Source organism: Panicum virgatum, chromosome 6N (genome assembly GCF_016808335.1).
Source record: "Panicum virgatum strain AP13 chromosome 6N, P.virgatum_v5, whole genome shotgun sequence".
In the NCBI taxonomy this organism is placed as follows: domain Eukaryota; kingdom Viridiplantae; phylum Streptophyta; class Magnoliopsida; order Poales; family Poaceae; genus Panicum; species Panicum virgatum.
Window position 1 is genome coordinate 42,236,245 of NC_053150.1, and position 19,182 is coordinate 42,255,426.

General features: G+C 44.3%; 1 protein-coding gene and 1 long non-coding RNA gene across 4 annotated transcripts; one reads left to right on the forward strand and one right to left on the reverse strand.

The window, feature by feature from the left end:
• Positions 1 to 2,275: 2,275 nt before the first annotated feature.
• LOC120678898 lies at positions 2,276 to 8,908 on the forward strand. 3 transcript variants are annotated; one of them, XR_005676873.1, is made up of 5 exons: positions 2,281 to 2,486; positions 6,850 to 6,955; positions 8,251 to 8,435; positions 8,554 to 8,618; positions 8,699 to 8,908. It is a non-coding gene; the product is annotated as an uncharacterized LOC120678898 (long non-coding RNA). The 3 variants fall into 3 exon arrangements; XR_005676872.1 differs by having other exon boundaries at positions 2,276 to 2,486; positions 6,850 to 8,435; XR_005676871.1 differs by lacking the exon at positions 6,850 to 6,955 and having other exon boundaries at positions 2,285 to 2,486.
• Positions 4,298 to 9,092, reverse strand: LOC120678896 (LRR receptor kinase SERK2-like). The gene is made up of 14 exons (XM_039960338.1): positions 8,905 to 9,092; positions 8,144 to 8,343; positions 7,578 to 7,707; positions 7,164 to 7,235; positions 6,919 to 7,062; positions 6,770 to 6,841; positions 6,564 to 6,629; positions 6,396 to 6,466; positions 6,097 to 6,210; positions 5,805 to 5,986; positions 5,427 to 5,637; positions 5,093 to 5,330; positions 4,844 to 4,994; positions 4,298 to 4,735 (listed from the first exon to the last, which is right to left on the reverse strand). The coding sequence occupies exons 2-14, from the start codon at positions 8,211 to 8,213 to the stop codon at positions 4,430 to 4,432; spliced, it is 1,827 nt and encodes a 608-aa protein (XP_039816272.1). The 5' UTR covers positions 8,214 to 8,343; positions 8,905 to 9,092; the 3' UTR covers positions 4,298 to 4,429.
• Positions 9,093 to 19,182: the final 10,090 nt, after the last annotated feature.

A 19,182-nucleotide genomic window follows, 5' to 3' on the forward strand; every position in this document is an offset into this window, starting at 1 on the left:
GTCACCCATCAGGCTGTCTTCGCCCATTAATATGCCAAAGGCTTTCATCTGTATTGCAATTAGCAATGTACCTCTTCTTGTCTGTTTTGACTAGGTGCAATTCAAACTCCTCATTTATTGCGAATTGTTTCATGGCAAGTCTAAACTACTTCATGTTTGGATACACGGTGCCAATATCCATACCAGGCTTGTTAGGATCATAACCATATATTCTTTCCCCCGGAACATGATCATCAACAAAAATTGCAGCACCAGTTGTGTCAATTTCAGTGTCAGCGGTTCTATTTCTAGCTGTGTTGTCCTCCTCAGCAGCAGCTTGAGCATCGGCCTCACTAGGCCTACCATGCTGATAATCATCAGCTGTCAAACCCAAAAGACAGAACAATCGATCCTCATCAATTACCTCTAGCACACCCTCACCCTCTTCATCAACTGTTTCCTCAATCTGTAATCCATCCCAATCAATATCTCCTTGACATTCTACAGCCTGGAAACTACCAAGGGCATCACCAACATCTCCAAACAAGTCCGGTTCTACAGGTTTATCATTGCTATCAACAACTCCAATTTGTTCCACTGCATCTACACTAACCTCATGCTCTGCTTCAAGGCTGGAGAAATTGATAAAATAAAATCTAGTGTTAGAAACCTATTGGGCATGGTTTTAGAAACCTATTGGGCATGGTCTAGGGTTTGGCTTCCCAAACTGAGTTAGAGGAATGTATATAAACACAGGATGAGAGAGGCGTTATACCAAATTAATTCACTCCATCTGCAGTCCATCCGGAGCAGCTGCAGCAGCCTGAAAAGGAGCGCTCGGCGTAGGGGTCCAGGGCTTAGCGCGAGGAGCAGGGAGGCGAGGCATGGAGAGCAGGGAGCAGGAGGCGTAGGCGAGCAGGAGCAGGGAGGCGTGGGGAGACCCGCCGTGGGAGCTCGCCGGGGATGTGTGCGCCGCCGGGAGGTTGAGGTGAGCAGGAAGAGGAGCGAGCGCTCGAGCGCTCGATCCGTTTCGGCCTGGCTCCGTTCCGTGCCAGGGGAAGGAAAAAGAAAGGGGCATGGGTAGAGGAGGAAGAAAAAAGGGTAAAGACTCTAGGATGGCATTCTAGCGGGTGCGACACGTTTCATTGGCAAATCTCCGAAGCCCCTTTGAGGGATGGCAAATGTCCGAAGCCCACTTCCGACGATGGCCAGAATCCAAAAAGCCCCGTCACGTTGGTGCATTCACGAGATGCCTAGTCAGCTAGTATTCCTAAAGTTGTTTGAAATAACCCTTTTAGTTTTTTACCCAAAACAACATTAGACTCAAAATAGTAGTATGTTGTATCTCATTTCTCCCTCTCCAATCTCCATGGTGGCTGAGGACTTATATTAGAGGGTGGATGAGCTAAAAGCTGGAGGTAAATTCAAGTTATACTCAATGCAATAAGTTTATTTTGTTTTTTTAGTAGAATTTGATTGTATATCGTGAAGGTGCACTGAAAGGCATACCTGCACGGTGATAACTTTTGAACGGATGAAGCAGTGCAACTAGATTCGATGCCCAGAAATTGACATTCATCACCGATGCCAAGTTCCATTCTTTCTCCGCAATGTTGGCCATCAATGAGATAGGACCCACTAACAACTTTAAATATGCACAAACATGCCTTTCGTTCCCATCGGCAGCGCACTAGCAGGGGTGGCCAGCAACCGTGGCAGCAGTAGAAAAATCATTTTCTATTGACTGGGTCGATGCCAGGTTTTTTCGTTCAATGCAAGCATCGTTTCGAGGCCACGCTGCTGCTGCTCTAGTGAGAAAACTTGGCACTTGTGGTTAGATGGGCCTCAAAAGTAAAATTAGGCGGCGTTTAGTTCCTTGAAAATTTTATACAATATCCGTCACATCAAATTTTTTGACAAATGGAGCATTAAATATAGTTGAAAAAAATAATTAATTATACAGTTTAACTGATTAGAACCAGACGAGTCTTTTAAACTTAATTAATCTATAATTAAAGATTAATTATCAAATAACAACAAAATGTGCTACAGTATCTAATCCCTAACTTTTTCAACGACTAAACGCGCGAGTTCAGTTTTGGGCCCGAGACCTCTCTCTGTCTCTCCCTATTATTCGTTGGGCCATCTTTGACAATGCCATCCGGCGCACGGCGGCGGGGAGGCGATCAGGCGAATCGGCACGGCGGCACTACAACGAGGAGGGAGCGCCGCGAGGAGAAGCAGCAAGACGAGAGGTGGCGCGGCTGTCGCCGGTGAAGAGGATTCCGGTGAGGAAACATTGGGGGGGGGGGGGCCTGGAACAGTTTGTTTGGAACATTTCAATTTATAGGATGGATTGATGGAACATTGCCGGGTGAGGTGGGTTCGTCGTCTCGCACCATCGAGAAGCTGTGAGGAGGCGGTAACAAGCGGCACGGCACGGCGGCGGGGTGTGTTGCGGCAGCAGGGGCTGGGCGGATCGCCGGATCGGGACTATATCTATCCTGGTAAGCTTGTCATAATATCTCATCCCCCAAACCATTACCACATAACATTTCACAATTGAATCCATCAGTTACTAGACAGAAATGGAGGCAGCCGACGAGGGAACTTGAGCGAGACTAATGCGTGTAAAAAAGGAAAGGAAATAATGCCTGGTAGCATTAGTAAGTCAAAAAATTTCTCAGGGTTAAAAAGTCTGAGGAATGTTGAGTACTCTATCCTGCTTGTGATGAGTGAATTATCAACCGCGCGGTGTGATCGTGCGCTTGGTCTTTGGATTGCAGGTACACGGGCGTCGAGTGTCGACGGGGAGCTGCCGTGGAGGTGCTGTGGCCGATGGACCATGCGGTGGACGGCGGTGAAGGGCAGCCGGGACCGGAGCTCGGACCGGGCGGCAGCTGTGGCGTCCACTCCTGGATCGAGGGCGCAAGCGGCGACGGAAGGCGGGTTTCTTGGTTTGCGCCACAAAACCAAGGAGGCGGACGGCGGTTGAAGACGCCAAGTCGTGGAGGCACGGGCGTCGGTCTCGGAACTGACGGAGGCGACGGGCGTCGACGGCGTCTAGGGCCTCGCTGCGGGCGAGGAGGTGACGGGCGTCGGGCGGTGTCTAGGGCCGTCAGAAGGCCGAGGCGGGAACGGCGTCTAGGGCCACGGCGTGGAGGCGGGAATCTTCCCGCGCGTGAGGTTTTGGCGGTTTTCTCAAAACCGGCCATCTACCCGGGTTTCGCGGACCCTCCAAAACCGCGGACTGGATCTTCATCAAGACGGCGGCATCGCGGAGAAGACTTCGTTTCGAAGAAAGATCCTCGGGCGTCGGATGAGATCGTTGTACAGGGGGTGCTGCAGGCCAACCGGTCTGACCGGTCCCTGGCACCGGTCTGACCGGTCTAACCAACCGGTCTGACCGGTCCAGCGTACCGGTCTGATCGGTCCAGTGGGTATAAATACCCCTTCACTTGTGTTAGGTTAATTGCGGCTTTTATAATCTGTTCGTGGACTCTCTGTTTCTCCAGGCCGCCGCCCCTGCGTCTCCCTCCCTCTGTTCCTCTCATTTGAGTTGATTTTGTCCATGGATTATTGAAACCTTGTAAGAGATTTGATTGGGAAAGGAGACCCTATCCTCCTCGTGCCCTCTAGGCTTTTGATTTGATTCAATCCCCTGGTTTTGTGCCTTGTGCAATGGATTTTCGATTTTGTTTTTGGCACACTTGATTGAGAGGAGGCTACGAGTTCTTTGCTGTGATTCCCGTGCTCCCAACTCTGACCTAAATCCTCTGGAATCACTGGCGTATTCGAATTCGAGTTCTTGAGTGTTTGAGAAAACCCCAATTCCTTTTGATCTCCTCTCGAATTCTCAAGAATCGTTGATCTTTAGGACGAAATCTTTTGGGGATATGTTCACGGGGTAGGGGCGAAGCAATCCCCCAAGTTTCACCGATTTCGTGGTCGTTTGCTCGAGGTTCAACGTTTGAATCCAATTTCTCGGGGGTTTTCTGGGTGCTACCGGTCAGACCGGTAGGCACGACCGGTGAGACCGGTCCAGCGCACCGGTCAGACCGGTCGAGCGCACCGGTCAGACTGGTCCCGGCAGATCAGTTCTGCAGTTTTCCCGATTCGCTTCCGATTTGTTTTGTGTTTTCACTCGCTCGTTCGAGGTCTTTTGTGTTGGTTTAGCTTTTCCATAGCTATTCCAAACTTTGGCCAAAACGCTTGAGGGCTCGGGTGATTTTCGGGATATAGACCGACGGTTTGAATTTCGAAAAAAATTTTGATCGGCTCCCATTCACCCCCTTCTGGTCGCCGGCTTCGGTCCCACAAAGTCGACAACGCGACATGCATAGTTCTGCAAGTGACTCAAGGCACACGAACATTGCCAAGCATAGTCAAAGCAAACATTCACATCTGAAATAATTTACAGTATCACTATCTACCATATGTTCATTCAATACTATCTACCGTATGCGATGGACTCAGTCGCATCATTAGCACTGTATGGCTCTGCAGCTGTGAAGGCCTCCTCCTCCTTTGCAACCCTTACATGGAAATATCCTGGGTGTTTAGGCTCAGGCAGGGCGACGCTTTTGCTGCTTAGCATTGCGACCACATCAGACATGGTGGGCCTATCGGTCGCATTCTCTTGCACACATAGCAACGCAATGTTGATGCACCTCATCATCTCTGATGTACAACCGCTTGCAGCCAATGATGAATCGACAAGTGCAAACCATCTTCGCTCTTGCCACAAATGCCATGCCTATGAAAAATTCATCATGGATTATGTTATTGTAGATGTTGCAAGTTACAGCACAAGCATAAAAGAAAAAATTGCACACATGAATGTTTGAATGTAGGACATACGTACATATCCAAGAAGGTTCAGGAAGCTTCCGTGCTTATGGAAACCTGAATTTCTTTTTCCAGTGATGATCTCAAGGGTTAGCACACCGAAGCTGAATACGTCAGATTTTGTTGAGAAGAGGCCTTCAGAAGCATACTCTGGAGCCATATAACCACTGAAAGGCACAAGAGTAACACAGCACAACATAAGTGAACAAACTTTTATGCCAAATTTGTGTTCTACAATGAACCAGTGCCTCAACAAAGAGCTTACTAAGTCCCAACCACCCTTTGTGTGTTTCCTTCGATATCATTTGAGCTAAACATTTTTGCTAGTCCAAAATCCGAAATCTTTGGATTCATTTCAGAGTCCAAGAGAATGTTGCTTGCTTTAACATCTCTATGTATAACTCGTAACCGAGAGTGTTTATGCAAATACAAAAGTCCCTGTGCAATTCCTTCGATTATCACTAGTCGTCTGTCCCAATTTAGTAAAGTCCTTCTTGTTTCATCTGCACATCAATTAAACATAAAACAGCACAGAAAATATTACCAGACTTTAGAAGTAGTGTATAATATGGACTGCCTAATCATTAAAACCGTCATACCAAATATGAAGAAATCCAAGCTTTTATTCAGCAAATATTCATAGATCAACATTTTCTCCTCCCCTTGAGAGCAACAACCCAACAGCCTAACCAGATTTCTGTGCTGGAGTTTGGCTATGAGTTGGACTTCATTTTTGAATTCTGTGAGACCTTGCCCTGAATGTGAAGCAAGTCTCTTAACTGCTATATCCAATCCATCAGGAAATTGGCCCTGCAGAAAAGGTTGTGACGCAGCTTGTAAATTGTAATCAATGTGATGTTATTATTTTCAAATTGCTCTATTACAATAAAACTAGCTTGCATGACATGTAAGATCGATCTTCAGATAATGCAAAATCTTAGTTTCTCTCTGTGGGCACCAGTTCTTATTTTCCCTACCTTGTAAACAGGACCAAAGCCACCTTGCCCAAGTTTATTTTCTACCGAGAAATTATTTGTAGCTTCCAAAACTTGTGAAAATTCGTAAAATGTGAACTCTGGATTGTTCCCTTCTATGTCCCATACTATCTCTTCACCTCGGTGCATATTCACCTCCGATCTATCCATTACGCTCCATTTACCTAAAATGAGAGTTGATGTGATCCCCCATTAGTCATATACATACAAACAAGAATATGAAAAATAGATGGAGGTAGGAAGTACTGACTAGAAAAAAAAAATCAGTGCTGACCTTTTTTGAGCCTTCTGAATTTGATCAGTCCAAAGCAAAAGAGGAAACAGAAAATAACTGCTAGTAGAGAAGAAACAGCAGCCAAGCCCCAAAGAATGCTTTTAGTTTTAGGCCCTGACACATCAACAATCCAGGATGTCATGAAATAGCATTTTTATGATGTTCCATCAGTACAAGTGAACATATCAAATGAAATACCATTGTGTTTCACTCCACAAGGTCAACCAAACAATCAACGCAGATTTTACATTAAACTTTCAATTTCTGAATATGGACTGAGATGTTGCTTAATGACTTACCTGCCTTAGTGGTGCCTTTTTCACATGAAATAGTTGAGTTTCGGCTACAGTTCAAGTGGTTGCCTGTATAGCTAAAAAGAAACACCACATTGTTCTTACTGAGTAAAGTACAAAGTAGTAAACATTAAATTGTTTATGTGGTCTATTGTACTGCAATATATGACATACTTGTATTGAGCCACCTGGAGTAGTTGTTCTGGTATTTCACCTTTAAGGGAGTTGCCTGATAGATTACTGCAAAGTAAATATGTTATATGATAATGGAACAACTGAACAACTCTTGAAAATCTTGAGCAAATAAAATACTCCAGTAAGTATAAACAATGAAGTTTGTTAAGTTTAATAGTTGTATTGGCATTGAAAGGCCAGCTTACATGTCATGCAGTGATGAAAGATTTGAGAGAGAGACTGGGATCTCCCCGGTTAAGAGATTTTCACTTAAATCCCTGTCCAGGTTATCAAATTGTTAAGAGTCGTTGACCAACCATGATAACATTTGTCGTGAAATCATGGGCTAGCTTACAGTATTTGGAGCTTTTGAAGACGGCCAAGAGAATCAGGTATGGAACCATTAAAAATATTATTTCCTAGATTTAGAATTGTTAAGCTTGATATGTTCCCAAGTGCCTCAGGAATTCCACCACTTATCGTATTGCCATCCAATACCCTGAAACAATAATGTGCAACAATCAGGAACTTTCTCCGAATATATTTGAATTTATGGGAAATGAATGTTACATAGTCCGAAAAAACTATCATCGAGCTTACAGCTCTTGTAAAGTTGTTAGTTCTGCAATGCTGGGTGACAAGACTCCGCGTAACCCTGTTGAGCTCAATTTTCTGCAAACAACCAAAAAAAATAAAACAACGCAAAAATCAATGTAAAGAAAAGTATACATAGTGTTCAACCTTGTAATAGCAAAAAAAAAAGGAAAGCCTGCAAATGATCTACGCGATACCCAAATGCATACTCTTCTCCTGTAATAAACAGTTGTAATCAATCCTTTAGACATTAACTTGAACAATTGGAGGTTTGTCTGTCCTAAAAGAGGTGTTTTATGGTCTTTAGAAGATAACAAGAGGTATAGAAACAAATGTCTTGGGAGAAACGGGGAACCTAGCTGCCTTGGGCAGGAATGGAATACACAGTTCAGGCAGTAGAGTTGAATCCCCTATACTTACATGGCAATTACTTTGTTGCCTTGACAAATAACATTTCCCCACCCGCAGGGGGTCATTTGATTATTCTTCCAGTCGTTTAGGACATCATTTTCATCAATGAGATGCATCTTGATTTCATACAGTGCTGTAACTGTGGATGAAAAACGAAGCCTTATTTGTGGGATTCAGGTAGACGAAAGAAAACAAAACTTGGCGAAATGATTCTGATGTCAACCTGATAATTGTCTCACATGAACTCTGGATCAGTTAAGTTAGCCATGTAGGCCATGCCAAATATTTAAGCCTTGAGTGAAAAATGATCAATACTAGATAGATGGGCAGGGCATTATGTAAAACTTTTCTACAGTTTTAAATTCCTGACTGGTCACATGTAATACTGGTGGGCACATCTTTAACAGACTTCAGTGTTTAGTACAGGCAGTCTAGTCAATATAGCACAATACATCCTGAGCTTTGTTAGTTCGGAACCTTTTCTCAATTTAAGTATAATAACTTCTTTATATCATTCCTGCCAAATAAGAAAAAACTGATGCGGCGAAGACATGTTCAAACTGTAAAGGCCTTACCTTGGTAATCACAAGTAACAAAACCTTGTAAGCACCCCAACAAGACTAAACCAAAAGCTAATAGCTTCATACTTTCTGAAAGTATCCTCTGTTTGTTTTGTTTTCAGAGACAGAAGTACTGTATGTGCACGCTGAATCTATTTGCTTGATTGAAAACAGAAGCCCTCACGAAGGGAGATCAGTGCAAGACAGCTGCATCACTGAGCAATAAAAGAATATGTATAAGAGGAGAACCAACTGGGAAGAATGGAAAACAGAAATTACTCAGAGGAAATCTAACAAGGTCCTAATGGTAGGAAATATTTAATCTAACCAGACAAATAATTTGTGGTTTTTAGAAACGAAAACTATTTCGCAATTCTTCGTGCCGCAAAATTAGATGCTTACATCTCCTTTTTGCAATTTTTCAGGGATAATCTCCTTCGCAACTAGATAGATCTTCTCAATGATCACCTTTTGTAACAAGGGTTACCCGGTAACAATCACTACACTGTTCTAAGTTGGAAATGGGAGCAAACTGCCTCTCTTACTCTCAGATCTATTTGGATTCTGCAGGTGCAGATTGAGGCATCCACGAGACCACGAGTAGCCTTAAAGGTACTGTTTGGGCTGAAGCGAAACAAGAGACTACAACCTCCTCGCAGGAAGCTGTTATGGTAGATCCTACCAGGAGTAGCCATACCCATACCCTTACTGCTCTAACAGGAGGTCCCAGCCGAACTGCCGAACAAATAGAGAACCAAAGAAACAGCAGAACTTACCAAATTGATCATGCATGCATGTGGTGCGCCAAGCGTCAAATCCTCTTACAGCTTTCTCCTTCCAGGCTTTAATTTCATCTTAGAAGGAATGAAACCCTGAGCTTGGAAGTTGGAAGCCTTGAGCTGCCGGAGACTTTCAGTTGGATGGTTCAAGCTTTTCCGAGCACTCCTCGGTTTAAGGTTGAAGCAATGGAGTACATACTTCAGGCTACTATTTATTTGGGATAACAGCTCAGCTCGATTGGGTAGGAGCATGCTGTAGTATGGCCGTGTTTAGTTCCCATGCGGTGTAAATGTAAAAAAAATTTGCAAAGGAATTTAGATAATTTGAAGTACTAAATGAAGTCTATTTGCAAAACTTTTTGCACAGATGGGTTGTAAATCGCGAGACGAATCTAATGATACTAATTAATCCATGACTAATTAATAATTAGCGGATGGTTACTGTAACATCACTGTTGCAAATCATGAATTAATTATGCTCATTAGAATCGTCTCGCGATTTACAGCCCATTCATAAAAATTTTTTGTAAATAGACTTCATTTAATATTTCAAATTAGTAAAATTTCTTCGCAAAATTTTGCGTTTACGGCTTTTTTGCGTTTAGGGGACAAAACAGGGCCTATATAGACAGTCAGTAACTCCTTTCACTTTTCTACAGTCTCGTGCCCAATCATGTCGGCCGGCGGTACCAGCTCTCCTTTGACTCGATCTGTCTACTACTAGGCGTCATATCTTATAATAAGGGTATTACAAAAAGGGTATTACTCGAAACAAATATCTTATAAAAGGCAAAATTTCAAAAGAGATCATTGAGTGAATGTAGCAGCCGAGCCCTTTTCATGGCATGGAAAGTAGAATAGGATAAAACTTGGATGTCATGTCGATATAATAAAGGACTCATTCACAACTTTCAGATCGGACAGCCATGTGAATTGAATCTTTACACATGGGTCACAATCTGATGATGGCAAGCTGTTCCTCTGATGCCTACATATTTCATATTTAGTTCATGTTTAGATCCCAAAACACAAAATATAAAATTTTTGTAAATCATTTGCATGGTGTACTAAATGTAGTCGAAAAATAAATCGCATTACACAAATGGATTGTAAATCGCTAGACGAATCTAATGAGCCTAAATAATCAGGCTCATTAGATTCGTCTCGTAGTTTACAGATGAGATCTGTAATTAGTTTTGTGATTAGTCTAGATTTAATACTTCAAATGTTAAAGATTCTTTTCTAAAAATGTAAAAATGCAAAATACAAAATGATCTAATTAAACAAGCCCTTATCTTTATCTCTAGTCATTTTGTGTTTGTACAACCAGCTACTGCAACTTGTTCAGTACTCCTTTGTGTTCTGTCAGCTTCATATGCTCCTCCCTTGTGCCAAACAAGTCAATAGGACTGCAGAAAAATCACCGTAGATAATGACTCAACAACTCTTAAGTGAGAAAAGACGGACTGACAGTAGGCGCTAAGGGTTTGGTAATTGGTATGCGATGAAAATCTTTTCATCAAAGATGCTGTGATGGACTTAATTGCAAAGTCACTAGCTAGTTGGAGCAGGTATCTACGGCGTAGATAGATAAGGGGAGCACAGAAGCTTCTGAAAACTGGAAGATGCCGTTCTCATCTCATCTATCCGGTCCACCTGAATTCGAGTTCAGATTGAAATGAACAGTTTGGGTGCAATCAATTCAGAGTTCAACACAAAGTTTAAATAGAAGAAGAGGTTTGTCTATAATTTTATCACAATCAGAAAAGACATATAATTCTATTGAAAGGACTTAAATGCACATAAAAAATTTGCCAGATGCGTAGTTTCTCTCTTAATCCAGTACTGTTGACAGATTACAACAAATATTTTTTCACCACGGGGCGAACCCGAATTTTGATTTCTCAAAACAACGAAATTACAAGGAGAGTTTTAGCACGTCTAATTTGGCATTCCCTCATCCCACATGGACCCAGCCACATCCAGCAGACGAGAACAATTTAAAATGGCACCGTATCCTATGAAAACCAGACCTCATATGCAAATTTTAAAAACTCCAATCAAAATCACATGATCCTCGTCTAAGGTCTATGGGCATAGGTGGGAACATTTTGTAGTTAGGCGCCCACCACTCCCCCCACACTGGTCCGCCGATTTGCACAGCACCCCCTCCAGGCGATTCTGTCACGTTCAGTCAGCCCCCTCTTCCGTTCGTTACCGCCCAGGATGTGTCGCCCCCGTTGGCCCCCATCGATGCCCGACCACCCTGCAACAGCCCCGTCGGTGGCCGTCTCCAGTAGCGCCGCTGTGATAGACCTCTAGGATCGACACAGTACATAAACCGAGTAGGATTTCTTTCCTTTTCTTTACATCAAGAGCAAAAGACTCTAGATCTATTGCATAAGCAATATATGAAGGAACGCAGTGAGAGAGTAGAGAGAGAGACCATCACCACCAGCGTTTGAGCTCGATCCGGCGGCCATCTCCGGTTCGCTGATGACGATCTGCTCTAAGGCAGCGACGAGCGGGGCAGTGGAGTCGCTGATCAACATCGATGGAGACGGTGGTGTAGCTTCCCGCTGCTCCAGCGCAACCTCTAGATCGGCTAGGGTTTAGAATGTGGGAGGGAGTACTGGCGGCGCGGCGAACTTCGGTCCCCGTGCCCCGGCCCCTTCACCCCTCTTTATTTAGCGCTATGCAGCGGGGGCCCACCAACCATTAAGGTTGGGCGCCCCCGATCAGGGCGCAAATCAAGGTCCTAATAGACCGTTGGGTCTATTAGGAAAGAGATCAATCCAACATTGTCCCCCTTGATCTCACTTTGTTCTTTTAACTTTATACTTTAACTTGAAACTTTTTCCTTTAGTTGTTCCATCACAGATTAATGAATAGAGCATGCTTTATCGTCACGGTCCAAGACCGACGGACTCAACAGCTACCATACACATCACTGTTTTGAAACAAATTCTTTATCTCTTGGGCCCTTTTGTTTTCCAGAAATCACAGGCTTTCCCTTAAACCCATGCCGGCTATGTGTTCCATGAACACATTGGGTGGTAAGCCTTTAGTGAGCGGATCCGCAAGCATTTTCTTTGTACTTATATGCTCGAGTGTAATAGAGTGATTCTGGATTTTCTCCTTCACAACATAAAACTTTATGTCAATGTGTTTGGCAGCACCACTTGACTTATTGTTGTGAGCATAAAACACTGCTGGTTCATTGTCGCAGTACATTCTGAGTGGTCTTTGAATACTGTCTACCACTCTTAAACCGGGTATAAATTTCTTTAACCATTCAACCTGCCATGAGGCCTCATAACATGCTACAAATTCAGCGTACATCGTCGATGATGCAGTGACGCTTTGTTTGGAGCTTTTCCACGATATAGCTCCCCCTGCGAGTGTGAACACATAGCCGGACGTGGACTTTCGGTCATCGATGTCCCCCGCAAAATCCGCATCTGAGTACCCTTCTATCTCTAGGGAATCGGATTTTCTGTATGTTAGCATGAGGCCTTTTGTGCCTTGCACATAACGTAATGCTTTCTTTACCATAATCCAGTGTGCCTGTCCTGGATTACTTTGATATCTGCCAAGTATCCCGGTAACAAAAGCTAAGTCAGGACGTGTACAAACTTGAGCATACTGTATGCTTCCTACAGCTGAAGCATATGGAACCGCTTTCATTTGATCGATCTCATACTGGTTCCTGGGACATTGAAATTTCCCAAATCTATCGCCCTTGACTATTGGAGCAGGTGAAGGCTTGCACATATGCATACTGTATTTCTTTAGAACTTTTTCTAAGTATGTCTTTTGTGACAGTCCTAATACCCCCTTTGTTCTATCTCGGTGAATTTCAATTCCCAAAACAAATGAAGCTTCACCGAGATCTTTCATATCAAAATTTGAGGACAAGAATTTCTTTGTCTCCAGTAGCAGACCAACATCACTACTAGCAAGTAGAATGTCATCCACATATAGGATCAGGAAAATAAATTTTCCACTTCTGAACTTTGCATAAATGCAATTGTCCTCCTCATTTTCTTTAAAACCAAATTTTCTTATGGTTTCATCAAACTTTAAATACCACTGCCTAGAGGCTTGCTTTAATCCATAAATGGATTTCTTTAAGCGACACCCCATATGTTCTTTTCCTTTCACGACAAAACCTTTTGGTTGTGCCATGTAAACGTTTTCATACAAATCCCCGTTAAGGAATGCCATCTTTACATCCATCTGATGTAACTCTAAGTCATAATGTGCCACCAATGCCATTATAATTCTGAAGGAATCTTTACACGAAACCGGAGAAAAAGTTTCGTTATAGTCTATCCCTTCTCTTTGCGTAAAGCCTTTTGCCACGAGTCGTGCTTTGAACCTTTCTACATTCCCTTTGGAGTCATGTTTTATCTTGTAAACCCATTTACAGCCTACTGTTTTGGCTCCTTTAAGAATTTCCTCTAAGTCCCAAACACCATTGGAACTCATTGATTTCATCTCATCTTTCATAGCTTCCAGCCATTTGGATGAGTGAATACTTCTCATGGCTTCTTCATAGGAAGCGGGATCACCCTCCATATGAACCTCTTCTGTATTATAAACTTCATAGTCGCTAGAAATAGCCGACCTTCTTTCTCTTTGTGACCTTCTAAGGGCCACTGCTTGTGGCACATTTTGTGCCTCAACTTCTGGCACATTTTCCATAAGGGGCTGTAGCACCTCCTCCTCATGTCCAACTGCGGGTTCAGGCGGTTTCTGGATGATAGGTTCCAAACCTTCGCTCACTGTTGGTATGGGTGAAGTTGCGACAGGTGTTGACACCGTAACAACTGGAATAGTTGGCGCAGCAACAACCGAAGAAGGTACTGACGTCACTATTTCAGGAACTTTTGGTGCAGCATCAACAGGTAGTGAGAAAAATGGCTCTTGAATCATAGGAGTAGGCACATACACCCGCTTCTCCTCAAGGTCAATTTCTCTAGGTACCATGCTCCCCCTTATCATTTCACTTTCTAGAAAGACAGTATGTCTCGTTTCTACAAACTTTGTATGTCTGTCTGGGCAGTAGAAACGAAAACCTTTCGACTTTTCAGGATAGCCTATAAAATGACAGCTTACAATTTTAGGATCCAGTTTTCCAATATTTGGATTAAACACTTTAGCCTCAGCTGGGCTCCCCCAGACCCGTAGGTGAGTCAGTGAGGGTTCTCTTCCTGTCCATAGCTCATACGGCGTTTTGGGCACCGATTTGCTTGGCACTCTGTTGAGAATATGGATGGCGGTTTTCAACGCCTCCATCCACAGACTCAATGACAATGAGGAATAACTCATCATACTGCGCACCATATCCATTAGTGTACGGTTGCGCCTTTCAGCTACTCCATTTTGCTGAGGCTCCCCCGGTGTAGAGTATTGGGCAACTATACCATTTTCCTGTAAAAACCTCGCAAAAGGTCCAGGAACTTGTCCATAAGGGGTATGTCGACCGTAGTACTCCCCTCCACGGTCTAATCTTACTATTTTAATTCTTTTGTCAAGCTGATTTTCAACCTCAGCTTTGAATATTTTAAATTTATCCAATGCTTCAGATCTTTCTTTAATTGGATAAATGTAACCATAGCGGGAGTAATCGTCTGTGAATGTTATGAACGAATCATAGCCATCCACACTTTTCACAGGAAACGGTCCACATATATCAGTGTGAATTATTTCTAACGTTCCTGTACTTCGTTTGGCACCCTTTTTAATTTGCTTTACAAATTTTCCTTTAATGCATTCAACGCATTGTTCAAAATCAGAGAACTCTAGCTGTGGAAGAATTTCACTTTTCATTAATCTTTCAATTCTCCCCCTCGAAATATGGCCTAAACGACAGTGCCATAATTTCGATGAAGTATCTTGAGTTCTCTTCCTTTTCTTTGTTTCTTTCTCTGACAAGGATTCATTCACATTCACATTACATACAGAATGCACTTTATCACGCATAGATAATAAATAAAGATCATTGTAAAGGACAGCATCACCAATACAATTATTATCAAACCATAGTTCACATTTGCCATTCGCAAAATGACAACCAAAACCATCTGTGTCTAAGCGTGATACACTGATCAAGTTTCTTTGAAGCGAAGGAACAAATAAAACATCTTTTAATACAAGCATGAAACCATTAACTAGCTCGAGGGAGACATCGCCAACAGCTTCCACATCTGCTTGTACTCCGTTCGCGACTTTAATTTGTCTTTCGCTTCTTAGCGTAGTCCTTGTCGAACGGAATCCCTGTAAAGAATTTGCAACATGCACAGTTGCACCAGAATCAATCCACCAAGTAGATTTAGAAAACTTTAAATACAGGGATTCATTAACAAATGAAATTACATTCTCACCATTCTTTGCCATTATCATTTTTAAATAAGCGGGACAATCTGCTTTGCGATGCCTCTTGTCAAAACAGTGGAAGCACTCATCTTGTGCTGGAGTGCGCTGTTGCTGACGCTGTTGCTGATACTTCTGTGGCATAGGGGCTTTGTCTTTAGCTTTAGAGGAAGAAGCAGCTTGGAAAGGCATTTTCTTGTTATTATGCACAAAATTGACAGACCCACCATTCTGTTTCTTGAGTCTATCTTCCTCTTGTGCACACATTGCAATTGCCTTTTCCATGTTCCACTTCTCTGGCTGTGAGTTATAGTTTACAACGAACGTTGCAAACTCTTTTGGCAGAGAGGCGAACACCAGGTGCACCATAAACTCTTCTTTGAGATCCAAGTCCATTGGTTTGAGCTTGGAGTTCAAAGCACACATCCCCATGATATGATTTCTTATCGTACCGGCATTGCCATAGTACCATTTTGTGACCAACTGCTCTATGATCTGTGTGGCATAAGTCTTTGAAGAACCAGTAAACTGATTCTTTATCTTTGCAAGGTATTCTGCAGCTGAATCACACTCTCCAATTGAACCCAAAATATTAGGATCAATTGTGTTCTTTATAACTGCCACACATTTCTTGTTGGCGTTATTCCACTTTGTCTTTTCGAGATCATAAGCCATCTTTAAGGGAGCATAGTCCCTTTGCTTTTTCTGCCACTCAGCATCAGTGTCAGAATCTCCTCTCACTGGAGCCGGTGGCTCAGTGGGCTTTGGAGTGGTGATAATCTCATCCACTTCTCCACAGACGAAAGCAAGATCAACTTTCTTGATCCATTCACCATAGTTGTCTCCTTTTAGTGTTGGGATGTGACTGATGAATCCCATCAAATTCATCCCCGCTGAAAATTTCAAAAAATAGTGAGAACATAATAACAATAATTGCATGTAAAATTTCAACGTTGGTCAAAATAGAACATACAACTGTTTATGCAATTAAATCTATATCACCGTTGGGCAGAAATAGAAATAAATGCACAAAAACAATGAAATTACAGTATTGTAATTAACAACGTTGGTCAGAAAATTAACAATACTATAATCCTCAAAAATAACCTTTTAATCATGGTCTTAAACTTTAATTGTCTCGTTGGTTCGAATTTAAGTAAAGAACAACTGTAATGACTTTTGCAGCGGAAACATGTAGAAAATTTCTATTTTCAGAAGCGAAACTATAAACTTTTATCTCTAAACAATAAACACGTTGGTGCAAAATTGAATAGAGATCAAACTATAATCAAAACCATTCAAAAAACTATTGAAATTGCTTCTGGAAAAATAGAAAAAAACAATAAAACGAAACACTGTCCAGCCAGCCCAGAAGCAAAACCGGCCCGCGGCCTGCTCGGCCACCTTCTCTTGGGCCCGAGGCCCGACAGCCAACGGCCGGGCCGCCGAATCGGCCCGCCGCGGCGTCCCCTCCCCCGCCCGCATGGGCCGTCTGCCAGCCCAGGAGGCGAGACGCTATCTCGGCCGCCGATTTTGATCGGACGGTCGTCCGCGCGTTTCGCCGGATCAAAACCCGTCGGCTCCGCGGCGTCCCCAAACCCTAGGTCATTCGCCCCTCCCCTTTCTCTCTCCACGCGACGCAGCGGCGACCCGAGCGTCCATGGCGGCTGGGGAAAAGCGTGGCCGGCGCCGCCGTCGGCCCCCTCGCCGGCGCGCGCGCTCCGCCCGTGCGAGAGCACGCCGCCGTCGAGCGGCCTGGCGGTGGTGCCCTAAGCCCTCGCGCGCGCGCGCTCGTGCCCCCGGCGTCCCGAACGGCGAGCGGCTGCTTGCTGTGGTGCGCCCCCTTGGCGAGGGCGGCGCTCATCCGTCCCGCACAAGTGCGGCCATGGGTGACGCATAGACCAAGTAAGTCCAGCGTCCCCTTTCCTCTAGGGTTAGGGTTAGGGTTTCACTGTTGAACTCGATTTGCCATCGATTCTCTCTGTTCTTTTCGATTTGCATCGTATTCTTTCTTTTCCTTTGATTTCTTTCGATTCACAGACGAATCCAATTTTCCCAATCTCGATCTACACGTGTGTAGGCGACTGATACCATTGATAGACCTCTAGGATCGACACAGTACATAAGCCGAGTAGGATTTCTTTCCTTTTCTTTACATCAAGAGCAAAAGACTCTATATCTATTGCATAAGCAATATATGAAGGAACGCAGTGAGAGAGTAGAGAGAGAGACCATCACCACCAGCGTTTGAGCTCGATCCGGCGGCCATCTCCGGTTCGCTGATGACGATCTGCTCTAAGGCAGCGACGAGCGGGGCAGTGGAGTCGCTGATCAACGTCGATGGAGACGGTGGTGTAGCTTCCCGCTGCTCCAGCGCAACCTCTAGATCGGCTAGGGTTTAGAATGTGGGAGGGAGTACTGGCGGCGCGGCGAACTTCGGTCCCCGTGCCCCGGCCCCTTCACCCCTCTTTATTTAGCGCTGTGCAGCGGGGGCCCACCAACTATTAAGGTTGGGCGCCCCCGATCAGGGCGCAAATCAAGATCCTAATAGACCGTTGGGTCTATTAGGAAAGAGATTAATCCAACACGCTGGACTAGGGCAGCGACGAGGCCGCCTGTTCTGCTTAGCACCGGCCCCATCCGAAGCCCCCACAGCGCCGCCGCCCAAGTCCCGCGTCCTTCCGCCATGGAGGGCCCGCCCGCGCCATGGAGTTGGGCGCTGCCCGATGGGGAATCGGCGGTGCCCGCCCTCGATTTGGCACTGCCCGCTCTGAATTCAGAGCTGTCGCGAGTCGATTCAGAGCTGCCCGATGTCTGCTGTGTAGCTCGTTGTTTGCTTGTTGTCATTTGCTTAGAAAATCAAAAGCAGGTTCTGTACACAGCAGGTCGTTTACGGACTTGGAAAGCAGCCGGATCACGTGCATGACGATGCAGGGGAGAATGAGTTGGAGAGCTTCTTGACTAGGAACGACGCTGTCATGCGCGCCGCCTCCAGCGCGGCCTTGTTCGCGGACACGAAGGGCGGCGGCGCAGATGGAGATGGAGGCTGGCGGCGCTGGTGTTGGAGGCCGGTGCTGCTGGAGGCCGGCGGAGCCCTAGGGCCGGCATCGACGGGGGCGATGCATCCTGAGCGGTGACGAACGGAACGGAGGGGGCTGACGGAATCGACTGGAGGGGGTGCTGTGCAAATCGGCAGACCAGGGTGGGGGGAGATGCGGGTGACTGTGGGGGGAGATGCGGGTGACTAATTGCAAATTGTTCCCACCTATGTTCATAGTCCTTGGACGAGGATCTTATGATGTTGATTGGAGTTTTTAAAGTTTGCACAGTAGGTCTAGTTTCCATAAGATACGGTGCCATTTAAAATAGAGCCGCACCCAGGGCGATAAGAAAAGCCGAATCAGCAGCGCCAGACCGACCCCAACGGCATCCACAGTGTGTATCTAAAAGTTGATGCTCCAAATATCAAACCATAGTCGATATTTTGGTGGGCTCCTGATTTTTCATTTCGGTGCAAACCTTGATGGTGGGCTCCACTCAACTAAGAGGGTGTTTGGTTTTCTGAGGCTTATTTTAAGTTCTGTCACGGCGTTACATCAAATCAAATGTTTCGATGCTAATTAGAAAAACTAATTATAAAACTAACTACACAACCATTGGATTTATTCACCAGACAAAATCTATTAAATCTAATTAATTCATAATTACATAGTTTACTATGGCATCACATATGCTTTACAGACTAATTAAGTTTAATAGATTCATCTAAAAAAAGCATAGGTGTTATAGAATTTGTTCTCATTAATCAATTTTTAGTACTAGCATCAAACATAAATTAAGTCCTAACCCTTATTTTATAAGCCTTTCTTCCGATAGCGCGAGTGTGACGTTGGTTAT